General features: G+C 47.5%; 1 protein-coding gene across 1 annotated transcript in view; it reads right to left on the bottom strand.

The window, feature by feature from the left end:
• UBE3C (ubiquitin protein ligase E3C) overlaps positions 1-19,708 on the bottom strand; it is a 108,718-nt gene that overhangs the window by 48,222 nt on the left and 40,788 nt on the right. The window contains exons 12-17 of the mRNA XM_080819068.1: positions 15,743-15,900; positions 15,353-15,585; positions 6,524-6,628; positions 4,470-4,557; positions 3,322-3,419; positions 2,177-2,309 (exon numbers count right to left, since the gene is read on the bottom strand). Coding sequence (XP_080675194.1) covers positions 2,177-2,309; positions 3,322-3,419; positions 4,470-4,557; positions 6,524-6,628; positions 15,353-15,585; positions 15,743-15,900 — 815 coding nt within the window. The remainder of the gene's footprint in view (positions 1-2,176; positions 2,310-3,321; positions 3,420-4,469; positions 4,558-6,523; positions 6,629-15,352; positions 15,586-15,742; positions 15,901-19,708) is intronic.

Raw genomic sequence — 19,708 nt, 5'->3', positions numbered from 1 at the left:
TAGTCTCCCTAGCAAAATACCACTTTTAACACATAATTTAAATAAGTCACATTCCTAAGGCCTGACTTAGAGAACACGGGCTGAGATATAAAGCATCGTAATGTACGATTAGGAGATTTCTCCAAACACCTTAAACTCAGTGCAGCTATCAGCGCGCACCTAGGCAGTTAGGGGGTGACCAAATTCTGAATCACTTTCAGGATTCATTGGGAAATTTGGGGCTTAATATATATAATTGGACAGTAATGTCTTTAAACATCGTCTACGTGAAACGGGGTTAAAGTTAATTTAGAATTGCTGAAACACACATCTGCTCCTCTTGGCCGGGGAGCTCACCCCAGCTCTAGCGCGTGGAGGGGCCCGCCTGCAGCGAGCGTCCGCGGGATCGGCATTTAGGAACAGCGCAGCCGGCACTGCCCCTCGCCTGCAGGGCTGCCTCCCCTCTCGGAAGTCCCACGGCTTTGTGAACCCCTCCGGCATCAACCACGCCTCAGTTCCACTCTCAACACTCCCAAGCCGATGGCACGTTTACCGTCTTGTCTGTCGACTAAGTCTCCCCCAGGTTCCATTGCAAAGCCAGCATTCTACTGAGCAGCAGCTAGCTGAGAGGAACAAGGGACAAGGAGGCGGTCCCGCAGCGTGCAGAGCCTGGCCAACGGGAGACACAACGCAACAGCGACAACAGCTGATTTGCGGGGACTGGATCCTCACAGACGGAGGCCCCATCTGTTTTCAAAAGTATGCTGGGGGGGCGCCTGGGTGGCTCAGTGGGTTCAAGCCTCTGCCTTCGGCTCAGGTCATGATCCCAGGGTTCTGGGATCGAGCCCCGCATCGGGCTCTCTGCTCGGCAGGGAGCCTGCTTCCCCCTCTCTCTCTGCCTGCCTCTCTGCCTACTTGTGATCTCTGTCAAATAAATAAATAAAATCTTTAAAAAAAAAAAAAAAAGCATGCTGGCCTTGAAGTCAGAGCGCCAGATTTCCCCCTTGTTCACGCAGAAAACTCAGAAACGTACTGTGCTGGGCAAGAGCGCGCTGGTGCAGTGGGGGCCGCGCAGCCCGGGGTCAGGACTGGGCTGGCGGGGTCCAGCTTCGGGGCTGCAGCACAGGTAACACGACAAACCCACAGCACATGAGCATCAAATCCTCGCACGCTAACCCCAGAACAGAAGGGGCCGGTGACAGCTGCTAGCTCTGTTGATCCCGCAGCATAACACAATTCGCTCTTGAAGAAAAAAAGGACATGAGGTTTTGCTCCCCTAGAACAGGCAACGGTTCCTTCACGCCTCACACCGTCCCATCGTCTCCTACAGCTGCATCCCAGACCCCGCCATACTTCCACTGTCCCTTCCCTGCACTCATGGAGCCCCGGCTTCACCTGGTATCACAGACACCATATTCTGAAGCTAAAAGCATGCATATATAAACAATAACGCTACAAGTTTCACACTGGGTGTCCAATATCCATGTGAGGTCAAACGTGTCACTGAGCTCTAAACGCGACCCGCATCACCGTCTCCGCGTGACGGCCTCCTGCCGCCGACGCACATGCCCACCGCAGAGGGGTCTGCCCTGCGGTGCGGTTTCCTCTGCTCCGTGAAGTGTGGCTCAGAGATTACAACACAGAAGTAGGCTACCCTACGGAGCACGGAATGTCGATGGCTGCCCATCAACAGTTTTAGAGGTAAGCTGACAACTGAATTTTAGACAAAGACATTCATGGGTGAAGTTTCTTGCTTTAAAAAAAAAAAAAAAATCAGTATTTGAAAGGCGCCTGTTGTGATAATTGTCAGTGTTATTTGATAATAAACACCTACAGAATCTGACATAGCACATTTCACTGTGAAAAAGTCATTACAGAACAAGATGATGGACACTAATGTTTTAATGATTACCTTTCTCTTTTCTTTTTTCTAAAAAAGATTTGACTCATTTATTTGACAGAGAGAGAGAGAGAGAGAGCAAGAGAGAGAGAGAACAAGCCAGGGGAGCAGCAGGCTCCCCGCTGAGCAGAGAGCCCGATGTGGGCTCGATCCCAGGACCCTGAGACCACGACCTGAGCCCAAGGCAGACACTTAATGACTGAGCCACCAGGCGCCCCTAATGATTACCTTTTTCTAAAATGATCCCTCGCCTCCCCCTGCCACAAACAGATTATACATAGACAGAATTATATATACCATTTTCTGGGGAAAGTTTGTCATAAGCATCTTCATAAATATAATTTCTTCTTATTGTGACATTAATTCCATCCAGAAATGGACCATCTCCTTGAACTTCTTGCTTATCTGCATAAATCAACCTTTGAAAGATCTGAGAAACAGGGGAAGCTGTCAGGTTATGTAAGCAACAGACTTTTTGTTATAAACATAAACAACAAGAGGAAAATCTATTAAATAAATCAAAACTTTTCTATCTCCATAAATTCTGAAGCAAATTTTAAAAGCCAAGATATCAAATATGGACTTTATGCCTTCTCAGTCAGTGTGCAATATTTATGTATTTGTAACATTGCTCTTTTCCTCCCTTTTATAACAAAATTTAAGACTCCCCTGCTGTAGTATATGTTCACTATTCTCTTCAGCAAACCCTTCAGAAAAACCCAGGGGGGAGAGGAGAGACCAGCTCCGTGAAGCTGTGGACTCCCATGGGTCCGACCGCGTCCCTAACCGCCAGCAGAGGGAGCGCAGGAGCCGCGCAGCGCCGGGCTGCCGCTGGGTGGTGCGGGCGTCTTGGTGGAGCCGCACCAGAGACCGTCAAAGAAACTCCTCTTGCCCATCCTACAAACGGAGCCGGCAGGACTAAAATCACCCTCCTGAAGCCGGTACTTAAGAGCACAGCCAAGCAGTTTTTAGAAATTTGCGAAGCTGATGAATACAACAAACAAAACATTTTAAATCTCAAAACAGGTGCATGTGAGCAATGCTTTGCACACTGGTCAGAAATCGCCAGACTCTTGCTCCCCTCTCTTCCGTGAGGCTCTGCTGGTGAAAAACGACCCAGCAGACAGTACACAGCGTATCTTGAAAAAAAATGTGCATTTTCAAAAACAATGCAAAATTTACTAGACAAAAGGACCTTCTCCCCCCCATTATAAGAAGACAATGGTGTGACAGGCCTTTAAACTAGTTACAGCTAAGGGAAAGAAATCTGTCAAGTCTATACAGAGGCATTTGGTCGGACCACGCTCTTATACGTCACCATCAGCGACTGCAAACTCGTGAGAAAAACAGCAACGACATGACCAGCGAGCCACTAAGCCACGCCGAGCTTTCCTCGTTGGTGATGGTTCGCACTGAAACGACGGAGGAACAGCGGTGCGCACCTTGACCCGCTCCTCGAACGGAACCACGAAGGGCAGCTCAGTCAGGATGGCCAGCTGTCGCTCCTCCGACACAGACAGAGGCAGGGACTCCAAACCCACTGCAACACACGGGGACACCTCTGTCAAGCTCTGCACACACATGACCTCACTTCGCCGCACTCTGCCGACACGGAGTTGTACGGACGGAAGGCCCGCGGTGACCCCGCGTCCGGCGCGCGCCGACAGCACTTGCTCACTTTGTGTCTCTGTGTCCCACTAAGGTAACTCTCGCAGTATTTCACACTTTTTGATACTTCTATTTGTTATGGGATCTGTGATCAGTGATTACCGGTCACTGACTACTCAGATGACAGCCAACCATCTTCTGGCTGAAAGTAATCTGAATGAAGGTATGTATGGTGTTTTTTTAGACGCGATGCTATTATGCACTTAACATTTTTTTTTAAAAGTAGGCTCCACACCCAGCACAGAGCCCCATGCGGGGCCTGAACCCACGACCTGAGATCAAGACCCAAGCTGAGATCAAGAGTCAGAGGCTTAACGGACTGAGCCACCGAGGCGCCCAGCTTACTTGACTTTTACATGCTCTAGAAAACCAAAAACTTCATCTGACTCGTCCACTTCATTGCAGTGGTCTGGAGTCAAGCTGGCCTGTCTCAGAGGGACGCCTGGACTTTTCCTTTCCAGACTCACAAGGCTACACACCACACGGTTCCATTTAAAGCTTTGCTGGAAAAGGCAAAGCTATCAGAACAACAGCAAACCAGCGGTGTGCCAGACGCTCTGGTTGGGCAAAGGGGTCACCTCCAAAGGCACATGAGATAATTTCGGGAGCAATCAGTCCTTTCTAGGTGGTTGATCACGGAGACATTTATCCAAAATCATAGAACACCAGGGGTGTCTCCGACTCTTGATTTCGGTTCAGGTCATGACACAGGATTGTGGGAGGGAGCCCCATGTCGGGCTCTGTGCTCCGCGTGGAGCCCGCTTAAGATTCTCTCTCTCCCCCTCTGCCCCTCCCCACCACTAAAAACAGTTTAAAAGAAATCTCAGAACAGTACACCAAAAAGAGAGGATTTCCCAGTATGTAAACAAGAGCCCATGACCCTGGGCTGAAGGAGAAACCTACCAGGCCACAGAGAACTCACCATCCAGGCTCGACTGCAGGGGGCCGATTCTCCCCATCCGCCGGAACCTCCACACGTGTCGGGAAGCCGGGACGTAGAGCTGGGTGACCTGTGGGGCCAGCAACCTGGCTCAGTACATCTCCGTGCCCCGGCATGAGCCCTCACCAGCCACACGGGAACCACATGGATGTTGTGCGCGCATGTCACGCCAGCCAGGACCTGAGCTTCGACCTCAGGTCCTTTCCATCACTCCCTCCTTGGTCGGCTGCCCATTTACACTCTCACACCGTAAGTGTTTTCCCTAATACACCCCAAGGAAGTCTCTCCTCGCTCTCATTGATGCCTAGTGTTCATGCAATATCCGCATCTAGTAACCTGTCACGATGATCACCTTACAAGTGAAAACACATTACACTTAAAGAATTAACGATTTCTTATTACCAAATATTCAGTGTCTCATAATGCTAAAAACTCAGTTTGTTTGCATCGGTACCCCAGTAAGGCCAGGTTCGTAGACATTCTGGTAAGCTCTGGGGCTCTGTCTGCTCCGTCAGCCCTGGCTGTGGCCCCAGTCAGCTGTCCAACAATGTTCCCCACCACAGGGGTTTCGCCAGCTGCGACCCCTCATTGTTAACATGGGCTTCTAGGCCCTGCATTTCCCTACAAATGTGCAATTCCATCTAGAGGTTTCATCCCATCCAGGTCTGACTTTCGGCCAGAACACTGCACGGGCAGCGTGTTCGCTCAAGAGGCCTGTGTCTGGCTGCTGTAGGTCAGCGATGAGATCGAGAACCTGTGCCAGGACAGGAATCAATTACACCAGGAGACACAGTCTGGTTCCTTGGGAATGTTTCCCACAGCTGAGCCCTTCTGGGGTCAAGCAGCAGCACAGTGATGGACATTCGGGCCCAGGACCCCCATCCATGGGCCTCCAGCCCAGTCTGGGCAGGTCCCTGGGGGGCTGCACCCAAGGGGCACTGCCCCGCTGTGTACTCACCACAGCCTGCAGACCATGGGTCCCTGGTTCACACACTATTAACTACTTCTACACCAAGAAGGCTCCCCCATCACCACCACTCGCTTGGCCTGAGGTACACGAAGGCCATAATGGCCAGGCAGGCTCAGGCCATGATCACTTCTTTTTGCCAAACCAGTCTCAAGCAGCGACCTGGTTCCTCTGCATCCCATAACATGGCCAATCAAGTTCTTCGTTTCTGCGGATTCAGGAACTGGGGAATTCAAGCCTGTTTGTGGTTCAGTTGGCCGCACCCAGGGTGGAGGGCTGGAGCCTCCCGTGACTCCCACACTGCCCAGTGACAGAAGGCCCCGGCTGCCTCCTTTGGGTGCTGAGTGCTGCTCAGAGCCTCCCCACCCCAGGGTCTCGCTACGGGACATCCACCGCCACAGGATTGGGCAAGGTTTCTCGGCCTGACCACCAGGCACAGCTAGAAGCCACGTCGCTCAAGACTTGTGCACACCCAGTATGAAACTGGTGTAAAACACCGCTGCTTTCTTTCCTTAAATGTTTTCACGGTCTTGTTTCTTCTAGACCCTCTACTCTCTGCCCTCATCCCCAAGACCCTGAAATGAATACAATCATGCCTTTTTCTGACAAGTAAGAATGAAAATTCAAATAGTTCGTGACCTTTGTTAAATTTCTAAAAATATTTATACTACTGAATCTACTTTAGGTCTAGATCTAAGTAATATTCAAATTTGTTTCTGTTCCTTTAGAAAGTCAAGGACATGCCCCTTCTCCTTTAAGGGCTATTAAATACACACTGACAATTATAACACCAATAAAAGCAAACCGCTTGCAATCCCAACAAAGAACCACTAGGCTCCAATATAATTTGTGGTTAAAGGAGAAAATTAGGTTTAACAATGAACTCAGGACACATCTTTAAGTCAATGACACTGCTATATATTCTATGACCTAAGAATTAATAATAAAAAAGCTTACTATTACTAGTCACATAGTAAGTAATAAATGAAACAATTTAAAAGAATTTATCCTTGTCCCCAGAAAGACAAAAGCTTTTTCAGAAACATATTAGAAGGATCTTTCAGTAAACCTTATCTGCTTTAATATCTTCTTGTTCTGACAGCCAGTGATTTGGAGGGCAGAAATTTCTCCTCGTGTCTCTGGACTTGAGCATTTTCACTAGATTGGTGATCACCTGCAGAGGAAGCAGACGGCAAAGTCACATGAACAAGCTCAGGCCGACCCCGCAGGACAGTCAGGCCACAGAGACACACCCCATCCTGTGACTGCAGGAATGAATTTTGGGTACAAAGTAGGGAGTGATGTGCCAACGAAGGGAGGAAGATTATCAGGAATACGTAAAAGGCAGACTACAAAGGAGGGCGCAATGGAGTTTTCAAACACAAATTTGGACATGTATTAGCTCGTTTGAGCTATAAGGCAAGAAATCGCGAAGTATACAGTGATTTCGTGGAAGTCTGCCCTACAGCAAGAGCATTTTGTATTTTCCTGAAAAGACACTATCGAGAGCACTGAGGGGAAGAAGTGTCCTGGAAGGATCTCTGACATCTGTCAAAACACGAAAAACAATTCCAGGACCTCCCTCATGTTAGTCTCTGGGGCTGGGCCGTACTTGCACACAGACCCGGTCTACCCTGTCATGGAGCGTCCCTGCACCCACACGGCTCAGGTGCTCATTACTGCCCCTGCAGTGAGCACCGGTCCCTCCCCGGGAATGCAGGAGGCCCCCGAGGTAGACAGTCCCAGCTACCTTCCTGGAGAGCCAGGAGGCATTCGAGCATTGACTTGGCATCAAAAACAAATCGTCAGTTTAGAAATGGCGAAGAACTGATGGCACTGCCTCTTTAAAAAAGACCCGATGATGGGGTCTCCAACTCTGCATTCCAGCTCAGGTCACAGTCTCAGGGTCCTGGGATCGAGCCCACGGTGGGCTCTGCGCTCAGGGTGGGGTCTGCTGGAAATTCGCTCTCTCCCCTTGCCCCTCCCCCCATGCAGGCACCTGCTCGGGCTCTCAAAATAAATAAAACCTTTAAAAAACAACTTAAACAATAAAAAGACCTGATATTTCATATTCAATACAAATGTACGTTGTAATAAACCAAGATAAACCAATGTAAAACTGTAAATCCAAAGCCTTAAACCTTTACAAATAGGATTTGATCACACAACTACTATGTAGCTGAAGTAAGACCATGAGGATATTTTCTGAAAAAGTCAGCCAGGCCTCTACGCACACCGCCTCTAGCCAAGTGAAATATAACCTGGGTGCAGAATTAGGATAAAATATAACTTGGGTAAGGACTAAAACAAGGATAACACGATAAATTTCCAAATATACCCCCAAGACAAACAAGATTGCATAATTTCAATTGTTAATAGAGATTTCCCGTTAAAATTCCATGATTTGGCATCCCTATACGATAGAAATACAGATGCTTCTTTTACGACACGCGAACCCTGGTATTCAGGGACACCAAAAATTCCGTGTCCAACACAATGGGTGAGAAAGGGCCCTTGGCCGACACCTCAGACCACTAGAATGTGGACCCCGCACTTGGACGAGAGGCCCGGGGACAGAGGAAATGGTAACGCTCAATGCAGACGGAACGACGTCAGTACAAACGTCTCAAGGTCTGGGTGCCGCTTCTGGACTGAGGGCTGTTTCTCACCAAGCTAGCGGTGACATCTGCCCTGTGGCACCTGGAAGCCTGTCCCGATACTACAGTAATATCCCTTCTGAATCGGCAGAAACGAGCTCAGGTTAGCGAACCGCAGGGGTCACCCAGGACTCCGGACTGCTGTGCTCGCCGGGGGCTTCCGGGCTCACGACGACTGCCTCCAACTGCAACTGTGGCAGAGTAACCGCCGAGCACGGGGCTCTGTCTGGTCAACTCCACGGTCATGACAGAGTGTGCTCACTGACCTAATGCACTTCAATCTCCAAAGTCTCTCGGTTTCGCTCCCCTAAAGAACAGAGCGGGCGTCAGTGAGTTCCGCTGCACGTGCGGTCCTGTCTGGGACGGGGCCAGGTCGGAGCCCACGGAGCCCACGGCGCCCACCGTGCAAACACGTGCTCTTGCGACAGCAGAGACGGAAGCACCGCCGTCTCGTGTGGAGAACATCTCAGCCATCTTTCCATTTCCGTAACCACCTATATCAGCATTTTAAAGATGTTCAGACTGAACAGATACCGGGCTGAAATTTATACATAATACACAACTGTTAGCAAAAGACATGTTTTCTGACCAATATACACGTGTATTGACTTGACGGCCCCTGTTCACTTACAGCTTGCGCACATTGTCCCCTGGATGCTGACACCCTCGTGGACGACCTTCCCCACCACATAGCAGAGGACACTCGGCTTTGCTGAAGGTAAGAGACTTGCTCCAAGGCTTGCCACGGGGCAGAGCCAGGGCTGCCTAACTCCAGAAGAAAACCTGCCGTCTGCCTCCCAGTAGTCTTCTCTCAGCCTCTGGTTCCAAGGTCATTTACTCTCCACAGGTCACAAATATTAAACTACCAAAGAAGGAATGAATGCTGCAGCTTACTTTCTTCTTTTAAATTACTGTGAATTTAAACCCTAAAAAGTTTCAATATAGGGCACCCCCTTTCTTACTCTCACATTCTAAGCATAAAAAAGGAAGTATCACGTATTACTTACTAATGTCCTAGTATCAGTGACCCTCTTTAAAAAAGAGAGAGAGACGGGGAGGAAAAGTGTGAGACACAAACTGATGGGGCTTAGGAAGTGTGTCGAGGACACCATCCGCACAGAGTCACTGTGACAAAGCAAGTCTCAAGTCACACTTGACAGCAAACCAACCTTGAAAATGAGTCCCAGACAGGATCACCGAGAAAATAAAGGATACCTCACTAAATTTTAACTTTCAATAAATAGAAAATAATTTTTTAGTAGAAACATACTCCAAATACCCCTTTTTCAAAAAATGTAAATAGATCCAAAATACCGCACAGGACATATTTTTATCAAAAAAAGCCTTTGTTATTTATATGAAATTAAAATTTAAGTGGATGACACATTGTTACTTGATAAATCTGGCAATACTAACCCTGGACCAATTCCCAAAAAACTTTCTTAGAAACGTCAAATCCCATGTCTTAAATTCAACTAGAAACACTTTCCTCCTTCACTTAATTAGACTAGTTTTCTTCTGGGCACCTGGGTGGCTCAGTCATTAAGTGACTGCCTTCGGCCCACTCGGGTCATGATCCCAGGGTCCTGGGATCAAGCCCCGCGCTGGGCTCCCTGCTCAGAGGGAGGCTGCTTCTCCCTCTCTCTCTCTGCCTGCTGCTCCCCCTGCTTGTACACTCTCGCGCGTGCTCTCTCTCTCTCTGTCAAATAAATATAATCTTTAAAAACTAAAAAAATAAACCAATTATCTTCTAAGTAATAAGAAAAATACAAATTTTAAGAAACCATGAAAATTTGAGTCTATTTGTGATGCCAAAACACCTCTGACCATGTCTCCTTTCTCCACACCCACTTTCAGGATCACACACTCAACTGCCACCCAAACACTTAGTACCGAGGGGGAGAGTGTATGGAGGTAAGCACTAAAATTATGGAAACGGACTGAAGATCGTAGAAGGTCAGGAAGACTGGGGTCACGATTTTGAACTGGGACAAAAGACAGCCAGTGTTGAGATCTGAGGCATCTGTCTCCAGTCAATTTTATTCAATTTTTTGGCACAGATATGCCTATGACAGAAGACTGTCCCAAAACTGAAGAATTTTAGATTTAAACAGGACCTAAGTCATGGGTAAGCCCAAGGTTATACACATCGGCCCAAAGTGACCCTTGACACCCTGAGGCCTGTGGTTCTTCAGCGCCGCACACTGAGCTCTCCCGCTGGTGAAGGCCCAAGCGGAGGCCCCAACAGCCAGTTCAGTTCATCTGGGGGGAAGCCAGTCAACCGTTTTAACTGTTCGTAACTCCCCAGAGCCCCCGCTACATGAGCAGTCGGACTCGAGAACCAGTGGGTTCAGACGTGAGGCAAGATAAAACCATCAATAAGCAAACGCTGGGCTAACTCGGTGTGCCGGCTCAATACAGTTTCAGCAGACCCCAACAGGTGTAAGTAGGACACATTACATTTGTTTGGCGTCTAACTCTTGTCCCCCACATCATGTTCTCCCATGCCAGATTGAAACCTTAAGGATTATACACATGCCTAGTAACTCAAAAAATTATTTCAGTAAACATTCAGAAACACACACAATTACTATACACACTCTATTGTCTACACTTGAATTAAGAATAGGTGATACACGTGAACAGGTTCCCTGAACCCAATGTTAAAAAGATCAAGTAGGTGACTGCTTAGAAACATAGAGATGCTCCTAAAAGCCACCCTCAACAGCTGTCCCAGGGCAAGAGAGCAAATTAACAGGCGCTGTCTCACAGGACCCCTGCATGTTTCGGAGCGCACCAGCTACGACGGTCACATGGAATCCTGGTAACTACATGCTACATCACACACATAATGAGCACTGTATGTACATTAGTTGGCTGAAGGCCACGGAGGGTAAAGTCTGACATTTCTGAATGGAGATTCTTGACATTCAGTTAAATTACTGTAACCAAAGTACATATAGTCCAAATTGCGAAAGGCAACTGCAAGACTAAATTACATTTAATATAAAAGAGATTATCTGAAATCTTCTATGTAAAATCTGATAAGTAAAATCAAACATCTTGGGCAATTCTTTTTTTTTTTTTTAACGATTTATTTACCTATTGGACAGAGAGAGCGCGATTACAAGCAGACAGAGAGGCAGGCAGAGAGGGGGAAGCAGGCTCCCCGCTGATCAGAGAGCCCGATGTGGGGCTCGATCCCAGGACCCTGAGATCATGACCCAAGCCACCCAGGAGCCCTTTGGGTAATTCTTCAAGAAGTTCAATACAAAGTACAGGATATAGACAGCACACGATCTGCGGGTACTTGAGTGTGGTGAAAGTACAATGCGGTAAACGTATATCCTATAAGAATTTTCTACAAATCTGAGTTCATAACGGAGACTATGTAGAAACAAAGTACGAGAAACACCAGTGAAGACCAGTTCCAGGAGCACTGTCTTGCAGACCAGAATGGCCGTTCTCCTAGAGTAAAAGTTTAGAGTAACCGCAGCATCGTTTCTCCGTCCTACGTGCTCTCATGGTACTGATCTCGTTTATCTCAATGTGATTAGCTGAACGTTTGGCTTTTTCACCACGTAGAAATGCTGAGAGAGCAAGGGCCAGGCCGACCACCACTCACGGTTCCCCGGGGGGGCGGGGTCCGCGTTCTCGGGGTAAAGCCTGCGTGTTTGAGGAACTGCTGAGAGCAGCGTCCCTTCCACAGAGGGAATGACGCGTCCCAGGTCGAAGGCGAACCAAGTTCTGTCAAGCCCTCTGTTACTACTCCTGAACACTGCCGTATTTGTAAAGACAACAGGATTCTCCAGGATGTTTAAAACACTACAAAATTATTTCTTAAAGTACCCATTCTATTTGGTAGTCAGAAACAAAACCAAACCCCCCAAAGGTGGAAAGGGCGCTATGAGAACACGGGTGCATGGTTTCACCAACCAGGGAAAACTAACGGTGGCAGGCGAGCATTACGTTACGGCGTGGCTGTCGTTTTAATTCTCACTTAAAAAAAAATTCTTTCTGGGACTGAAACAAGAAATCAGCCACTGAGAAAGCGGACACCGCTCACAACACAGACTCCTCTCCCTCCGTACAGATGTGCGTGGATGAGAAAGGCGTGAGGCACCTTGTTCCTGCTGCCCGACACACCTTCCTCCTCACAGGTGACCGGCTGGCGCAGAGCTGCACACAAAGGCATGGCAAACAGGACTTCCTACCTCCTCACAGGGCTAAAGGAACCGCGGCTATAAACTGCACGTCAAGAGGAGTTTATAAATTTGATAAACGCGTAAACTGTTTTAGCAGTGTCACTGCAGGGCTCAGCAGCTGACCTCAATTCTCATAGCGACAAAGAAAGATGACTCTATCCACTTAAAATTCTATGTTCTGCGACCAGCCAACAGAGCCTCTCACAGAAATTAGTCTGAAAGGACCATCATAAGACTGAAAAATGAAAACGGTCGGTGGTTGAAGGAGTCAGGTCTCATTATTTGCAATTCTGTCAAAATCAGCGGAAGGCAGGAAATCACTGGCAAAATGCTGTTACCTTCTCTGGTTGATTCTACCTTGAAATTTTCAACTCAAATGTGGCACTAAAGCACACAAAAAAGTCTAACATTCTATTCTAGTACTTTTCGGAACGGGGTGCAGCGCAGCGGAGTTCAAGGGAAGGCTCTAACTGCCCCAGCCGTGGAGTGACTGTGTTCACTGACTCCGTATACCTAATGCTCTTACAACAGTGTCTGGGACACAGGAGCCACTGAGGGGATTCTTTTTATCTCCCATTAAAGATAATTTTTTCTTAAGAGAAAAACCAGAAGCAGCTGAGCCCTTCTCTGCCACGCAAAGAGTATGCCTTGATTTTTCATTATTTTTAGGGTTCAGCTTACCAGCAGGTCGTGTAACTTTGTTTTTTACCTCTCAAAGAACAGAAATTCTGTTCAAAAAATTGTCTTCAAACAATTCTGTCCTGAACTCAGAAGATCTTTGTAACAACTCAATTTCTTTTTTTTTTTTTTTTAAGATTTTATTTATTTATTTATTTATTTGTCAGAGAGAGTGAGCACAGGCAGACAGAGCGGCAGGCAGAGGCAGAGGGAGAAGCAGGCTCCCTGCTGAGCAAGGAGCCCAATGTGGGACTCGATCCCAGGACGCTGGGATCATGACCTGAGCCGAAGGCAGCCACTTAACCAACTGAGCCACCCAGGCATCCCATAACAACTCAATTTCAAACCTAAAACAATCCCTTACCAAAAAAAGTAGAACTTCTCCTTAATTCCTAAAACCTTTAATCAAGTGGTAATGAGTCATTTTGAGGCATAAGAAAAAATTCACTATAAAATTTTCGTTTAATGCTTAAGCAAAATAAAGCAGGGCCCAGGGAAAGTATCTTCTATAGTATTATTTTTATTTTATTTAAGACAGAGATCACAAGCAGGCAGAGAGGCAGGCAGAGAGAGAGGGGGAAGCAGGCTCCCTGCTGAGCAGACAGCCTGATGCGGGGCTCGATCCCAGGACCCTGAGATCATGACCTGAACCGAAGGCAGAGGCTTAACCCACGGAGCCCCCCAGGCACCCTCTTCTGTAGCATTATTAAATGCTGAGATTTCTCGGTCCTAAAGAGAAGCCTGTCATATGAAAATTATGAAATTCCCAATAGGTGCTATAAAACAATGAGATTATCTGACACTGAGCACAAAACCTGATATCCTACATAATGGAAAGCCTTATTAACAAAGATCCCAGAGTTTAATTAAATACTTGAAGAAAAACACATATGCTACCATAATACACATATCCAGCCGAGTGTACCTAAGAATTATAAGTTTGAAATAGGTTAGATAGCTTATTTTTAACTTAGAAAAGTCGCTAAGTTGTAAACCTTTAAGAACGGATATATTAAGGGTTCAACACGTGCCCTTTAAAGTTTTCTTGGGAACATAGGGATAGGTGATTAAAATAAATTGTGCAAACATATATTACATCAATCCGCTCAAATTATAAATTCAATGATGCATTAGGACTGTGTTCAGTGCAATCAAAACATTATCAGTTACTCTCACTGCTACTAATGCTCACGCTCATAAGTGAAATGTGTTGTAAAATCAGGCAGAACGGGCTGGACAGAGACTATCGTGCACTCGTCGGATGAATAAGCAGTCCTTAATTAGCCCATCAGGTTAAGTGCAAGCATTAATGGGCCTTTCCTAAAGTCTAGCTTGACATCTTTCTCCAAACACGGCCAAGAAGAAAGTTCCATTAGCAATATTAATACAAGCTTAGTTGATCATTTTCATTCAATTAACTTCTTTCAATTAAATAGATAGCTTGACAAAAGCAGTGATAAAAGACCTGAAGGGACAGCTGATGACTCGAACTGCACATTAGTGTGCTAGGGGTCGCGGGTATTAAACGGACTGTAAATCCAGCATTCAATTTGGAAAATGCACTTCTTCTGCTCTCACTCCTTTAATGAGCGATTTTAGCTGACTAGATGTGTTTGCTGCAGAAATTTCATGGCAAGTCAAGCACCCTTTTTCTTTTCTTTTTTTCTACCCCACCGTTACATTCTCAGCGGTGGTGACTTCCCGCCAGCGTTCCAGCCACAGTCACTCATAACTCCTCTTTCTGCATGGTTAAAAATGAAGATATTTTTAAATAATTTACATGCAACTTGCATTACATTAATGACCTTATCCCCCACCTTTGTTAATCAATTTCTGAAAAGATTAAAGAAATATAATCTGTTAGAGGTCGTTTAGTGAAAAATGAAAATATTTTAAAATTTTATTTATGGGGCGCCTGGGTGGCTCAGTCATTAAGCGTCTGACTTCGGCTCAGGTCACGATCCCAGGGTCCTGGGATCGAACTCCATGTTGGGCTCCCTACTCCGTGGGAGGCCTGCTTCTCCCTCTCCCACTCCCCCTGCTTGTGTTCCCTCTCTCGCTGTGTCTCTGTCAAATAAACTAAAAAAAATAAAGTCTTTAAAAAAATTTTATTTATAATTCATCATTACTCATACTTAGAGCAACTTAAAAAAGACGCGTAATAATGTAAAGACAAGGGTTTCAAAGAAGGCAAAAGTAAAATGAAAATGACTTTTCATTTAAAAAAGTTTTGCAAATTAAAAATTACGCCAAAAACAAACCTGTACTTCTTATGAAATGAGTCAAGTCAGAACACATTTGTACATTACTTGACCTCAGGAAACACATGCACAAACACAAACCCCACGTGCGGCTTACCTTAAACAACTGGACCCATCGTTTCTGCTCCAACTGTATGCACTGCTGCATTTCAGAACTGGTTGTAACTCCAATACTCTGAAATGCGGTAATATATTCTTCTCGAACTTCTGGCTTTGTTTCTGGATAAGCCAACTTGATGATCCCTAGGCAGGCATCTCGAAGGCAACGAGACAGCATTATCAGCTCTTCCAGAGTAAAAGGCATCATTGATGATTGTCTTTGACCTGCAACTGGAAAACATAATCCAATGTTCTATCATACTTGGCTTTTTATCCCCCTCTCATTTCTTAATACAGTGAAAGACTTAAGAGACTTAAAACTTTCTATCATCTACGAAAACGGACAGGCCATGAAGCCAGCAAAAAAAGAATTCCTCTAAACTCTCACCTTCTATGGGATCTCCAAAGAATTCATTGTCATGTATGGAAATCAGTGAGTGACTAAACAGAGAGCTAAACAGGTAGAAGAGAGGGATGATCCGACTGGAGTCTTCCAAAGACATGGGGGAGCCCCTGGAGATCACCTGCAGCAGCGGCACCATAGACCTTGAGACGGCAGCAAAAACAACAAAAAAAGGATTTCAAGGTTAGTTCTAATTTGGGAATGAATTAAGACATGACACCAGGCAAAAATCAGCAGGGAAAATATCATTCCTGTTAGCGACTGAACTACTCAAAGGGAAGGTAAAGTCCTAACAACGTTGGTTCGTAAACCGCTCAAACTAGAGAGTAGAACCCCAAGCCACCACTCTCGACTCCTGCCCCCGCTACTGTGATCAGCGGACAAAAGCCACTACTGAGAGTGCCAGTGGTCCCCAGACAGAGGGTTACAGTAAGTAATGCCACTACTTCTTGTGTTCAAACCACCCCTCCTCCTCCCTACTTCACATAGTCAACAAAGTATCGTGCTGCTCTCATGAAACACCTACCCAGCGCCTAATGTTTAGGACCGTTAAAAACTGCTGAGTGTTGACCCCTGATAAATGCTTCAGGAACAGAGACCCCCTCCGGCGCACTGGGCTTTGTTCCTGTGAGCCACGCTTATCTACCAGCTCGTTACCACTCCTGCTTTTCCCAGGAGTCCTGGCACATCCTAGGGCAGCTCGAAAGTAAGGCGATCTAAAGAGAGCCCTGTCGTCTCTCTCACGCGTCGAGAGCTCTGAGCTATTAAATTTACTTCTCCACCTAGAACCTGTTCCCCCTCCCCCTTGGGGAAATGTGGTTCCTTGTCTTGTTGAACGCTCAGTGACAGAGGTTCACCAGCAAGCTCCTTCCAATCTATAAAGCCCCATGGTTCCCTACAGCGTGTCCTATCAGTCCTGAGCTAGCAAATGTGGGCAAGATCGCTGTTTGATCTTCATACCGCGAATATCCATTTCTACAGAACCACGGATCTGTATTAGATGCGATACGACCAGGAGTGAGGATCCACAAATTACCAAGTGGCTGCCCGCCACTGCCGAGAGTTACGTAAGACAGCGAGGCAGGCGCGAAGGCAAATGACCTTTCACTCTTGTGGGGCTTCGGTGCGCTGGCCTGAGCCACCCGGAGCTTTAGGGCTCCACGGGGCCCACTTCAGGGGAGAGAGAGCACTGCCACCAACAGGTCCGTGAGGACAGGGGCCCCGATGTGCAGACTGAACTCTGCTGTCACAGAGAAGAACCGTCGTCTGACCGACTTCCTGTGCGTCCTGCCCCTGAACGTGCAGCCCGGCCCTGGGCACCGGCTGACGGGAAGCAATGGACGGAAGCAGTCTGTCCAAAATAAAAATGCAGGGAAGACACATAAAAAGGGACACGGTACAACCGTCCTACCTCACGGCCCAAGCCAGGCTGACAGAAAAGGGATCTTTATGTTAGGATAAAAGAGGCGTGGGGGTTCCCTTTGAACCGACCAGACCGGAGCAGGCAGGAGCCCTCCTCCACCTCCTGAGTTACTCCCCACCAGGCCGAGAGCTGGGCCCTCACACGATAAACTGTGCTGACGGACAGAGGAAAACCAGTTTAATGTCATATTTCACTGATACTAGTAGAAATGGTTGGTACCTCTCGGTTCCCTCACAGAACCACACAGACAACAGAGGACTGTGACAAGCGAATGCTATTCAGGGGGACACGGTGCAAGTCAAGTTACAGAAGAGTGACACGCCAGCCCCCAGCGGTCACCCCTGGCACTCGAGCACGCCCAGCAGTTGGGCCCATACGTGTCGGCGTGTGCAGCGCTCTCACACTGGGGTCCCTACAACGAGGGCGATTATTCAACATGAGCTTATCCCATGAGGTAAACAAAAGGAAGGAATCATTTTCATTTCAGTGACGGAACACGTGATTGGCAAGGAGGGCCGGATGCGCGCCTGTGGTCTCCTCCAGCATGGACACGAAGGAAGCGCATGTTTCTTGATTCCCTGCGGGCCACACTTTCTGCCATAAACACGGACTCAAATACTCCTCTGAACACAGGTCAATCTCAAAGACTTATGAGCAAATAAAAAGTCCATAATTTACCGTAATGGAAAAGCCATGGATTGAGAGCCTGGGGAGTTGGCCGGCATGGGAGCAGCCCTGAGACCACAGGTAACCCCCCGCCTCCAGACACAGCGCCCCCCGCCCAAAGGCTCCTGCGCCACATCTGCGGCCACCGCGTCCCTTCCCACGGGAGTCTCTTCTACACAGGTCGCTGCCGCATGCTCTCTTGCCGAGAAGGAAGTCTAAGTCTACTGAGACCACCGTAACCACTACTTACTGCTCGTGTCGGTGGGACAAGAAATGGGCAATTCACAGTCAGAACAGTCTGCACAGAGCCCAAGACAAGCAGGCCCCGAGCCGGCTCGGGTGGGGCTTTGGTGGCAGAAGGTCCAACGGCAAAGACGAGCCACGAGTCCACGCGCTACCGCTCCCCTCAGCTGCGCTTCAGTCACCCCAGAGCCTGGGAGGTCAGGACACCGGGCTTCCAGCCCAGGCCGCCAGCACGTCGCAGGGTCAGCAAGGAAACGCCCATTTTCTCCCGCTCCTGTGACAACCGCTATGCTCGCCAGAACTTACACATCCCAGTGGAACTCTTGTTAGGAAATGATTTCCAAATTAATTCAATGCCGATTTCAGAAAAATCAGGCTTTTCAATTTTTAAATCATATTCCAAGAGTAAACTCAAGAAACTCACAGGGTAGTAATACAATCCTAATATATATCCCATCGTAAGTTTCCTGAGGGACTTTAATTAAACAAGTAAGCTGAAACCCAAATTCTCAAGTTGGTTTTTAAGACATGATGAGTTTTAAAAATTTTGTGTAACTTTACAAACTTATAAAGTAATTCTGATAGTTTTTTTTTTTTTTTAAGATTTTATTTATTTATTTGACAGACAGAGATCACAAGTAGGCAGAGAGGCAGGCAGAGAGAGAGGAGGAAGCAGGCTCCCCGCTGAGCAGAGAGCCCGATGCGGGGCTCGATCCCAGGACCCTGGGATCATGACCTGAGCCGAAAGCAGCGGCTTAACCCACTGAGCCACCCAGGCGCCCCAGTAATTCTGATAGTTTACTGTAACTAATAATACCTCCTTTTCCTTGCACACACTGTGACTCCATTTCCTCGCCAAGAGACAAACGCCATCAGCAAAAAGGCATTCATCAGGCAGAGCTGTGGCGGGGCTCCACTGCTAAGTGGAAACACTCCGAGGCCAACGATAATGTCCTGTCCCAATAATCCCTGATCTTTTCTACTAAACAAACCTGTCATAGGCCAAGACTGGCATGGTCATAAGTGGCTGGAAACCACCGGAAAAACTAACAAAACACAAAACCTTTACATTTTAATTTGAGAATGAAAGGGTGTAAAGGAATGTTTCTGGACATGAAGGCGCTGCAGGCCTCTTTCTAATCCCTGCTGCCTCTCCCTCTTCGTTTCCCCTTCACAAGTGCCCGCAGCTGCTGTGGTGTCATTACTCGCTTTGGAGGCAAGGACATTAAATGAAGAGAACCAGGCACGTCTCTCAAAGCGATGCTATTCATAAACCAACATTCCCTTTTATTACGAGTTTGTGTGGGTCAATGACCTGAATCCCGGCTCCCACTGCACAGGAGTGAACCTGAGACAAAGCATCCAGGGCAGGCGTCCTTTCTGACGTCCCCATCTGACACCACATGCCGCAGACCGAGTCAGCGTGTGCTCAGTTGGGACGCCCCACCCTCATACCCCAGAAATTCCTTCCACTGCCTGTCAGGAAAGACGGGGAGGAACGGAGTGGGGAGAGGGAGGAGGAGAGGGGGAGACAGAGAAAGACTGAAGGGCGCTCCCTTCCTGACTCTTGCCCTAAAACTGACAGGTGTCTTCCTTCCTTGGACAGGCAGCAGGCTCCT

The sequence above is a fragment of the Martes martes genome, assembly GCF_963455335.1.
Source record: "Martes martes genome assembly, chromosome: 11".
Taxonomy (NCBI): domain Eukaryota; kingdom Metazoa; phylum Chordata; class Mammalia; order Carnivora; family Mustelidae; genus Martes; species Martes martes.
Note: the sequence above shows the minus strand (reverse complement) of the source record. Positions and strands in the feature narration are given on the sequence as shown.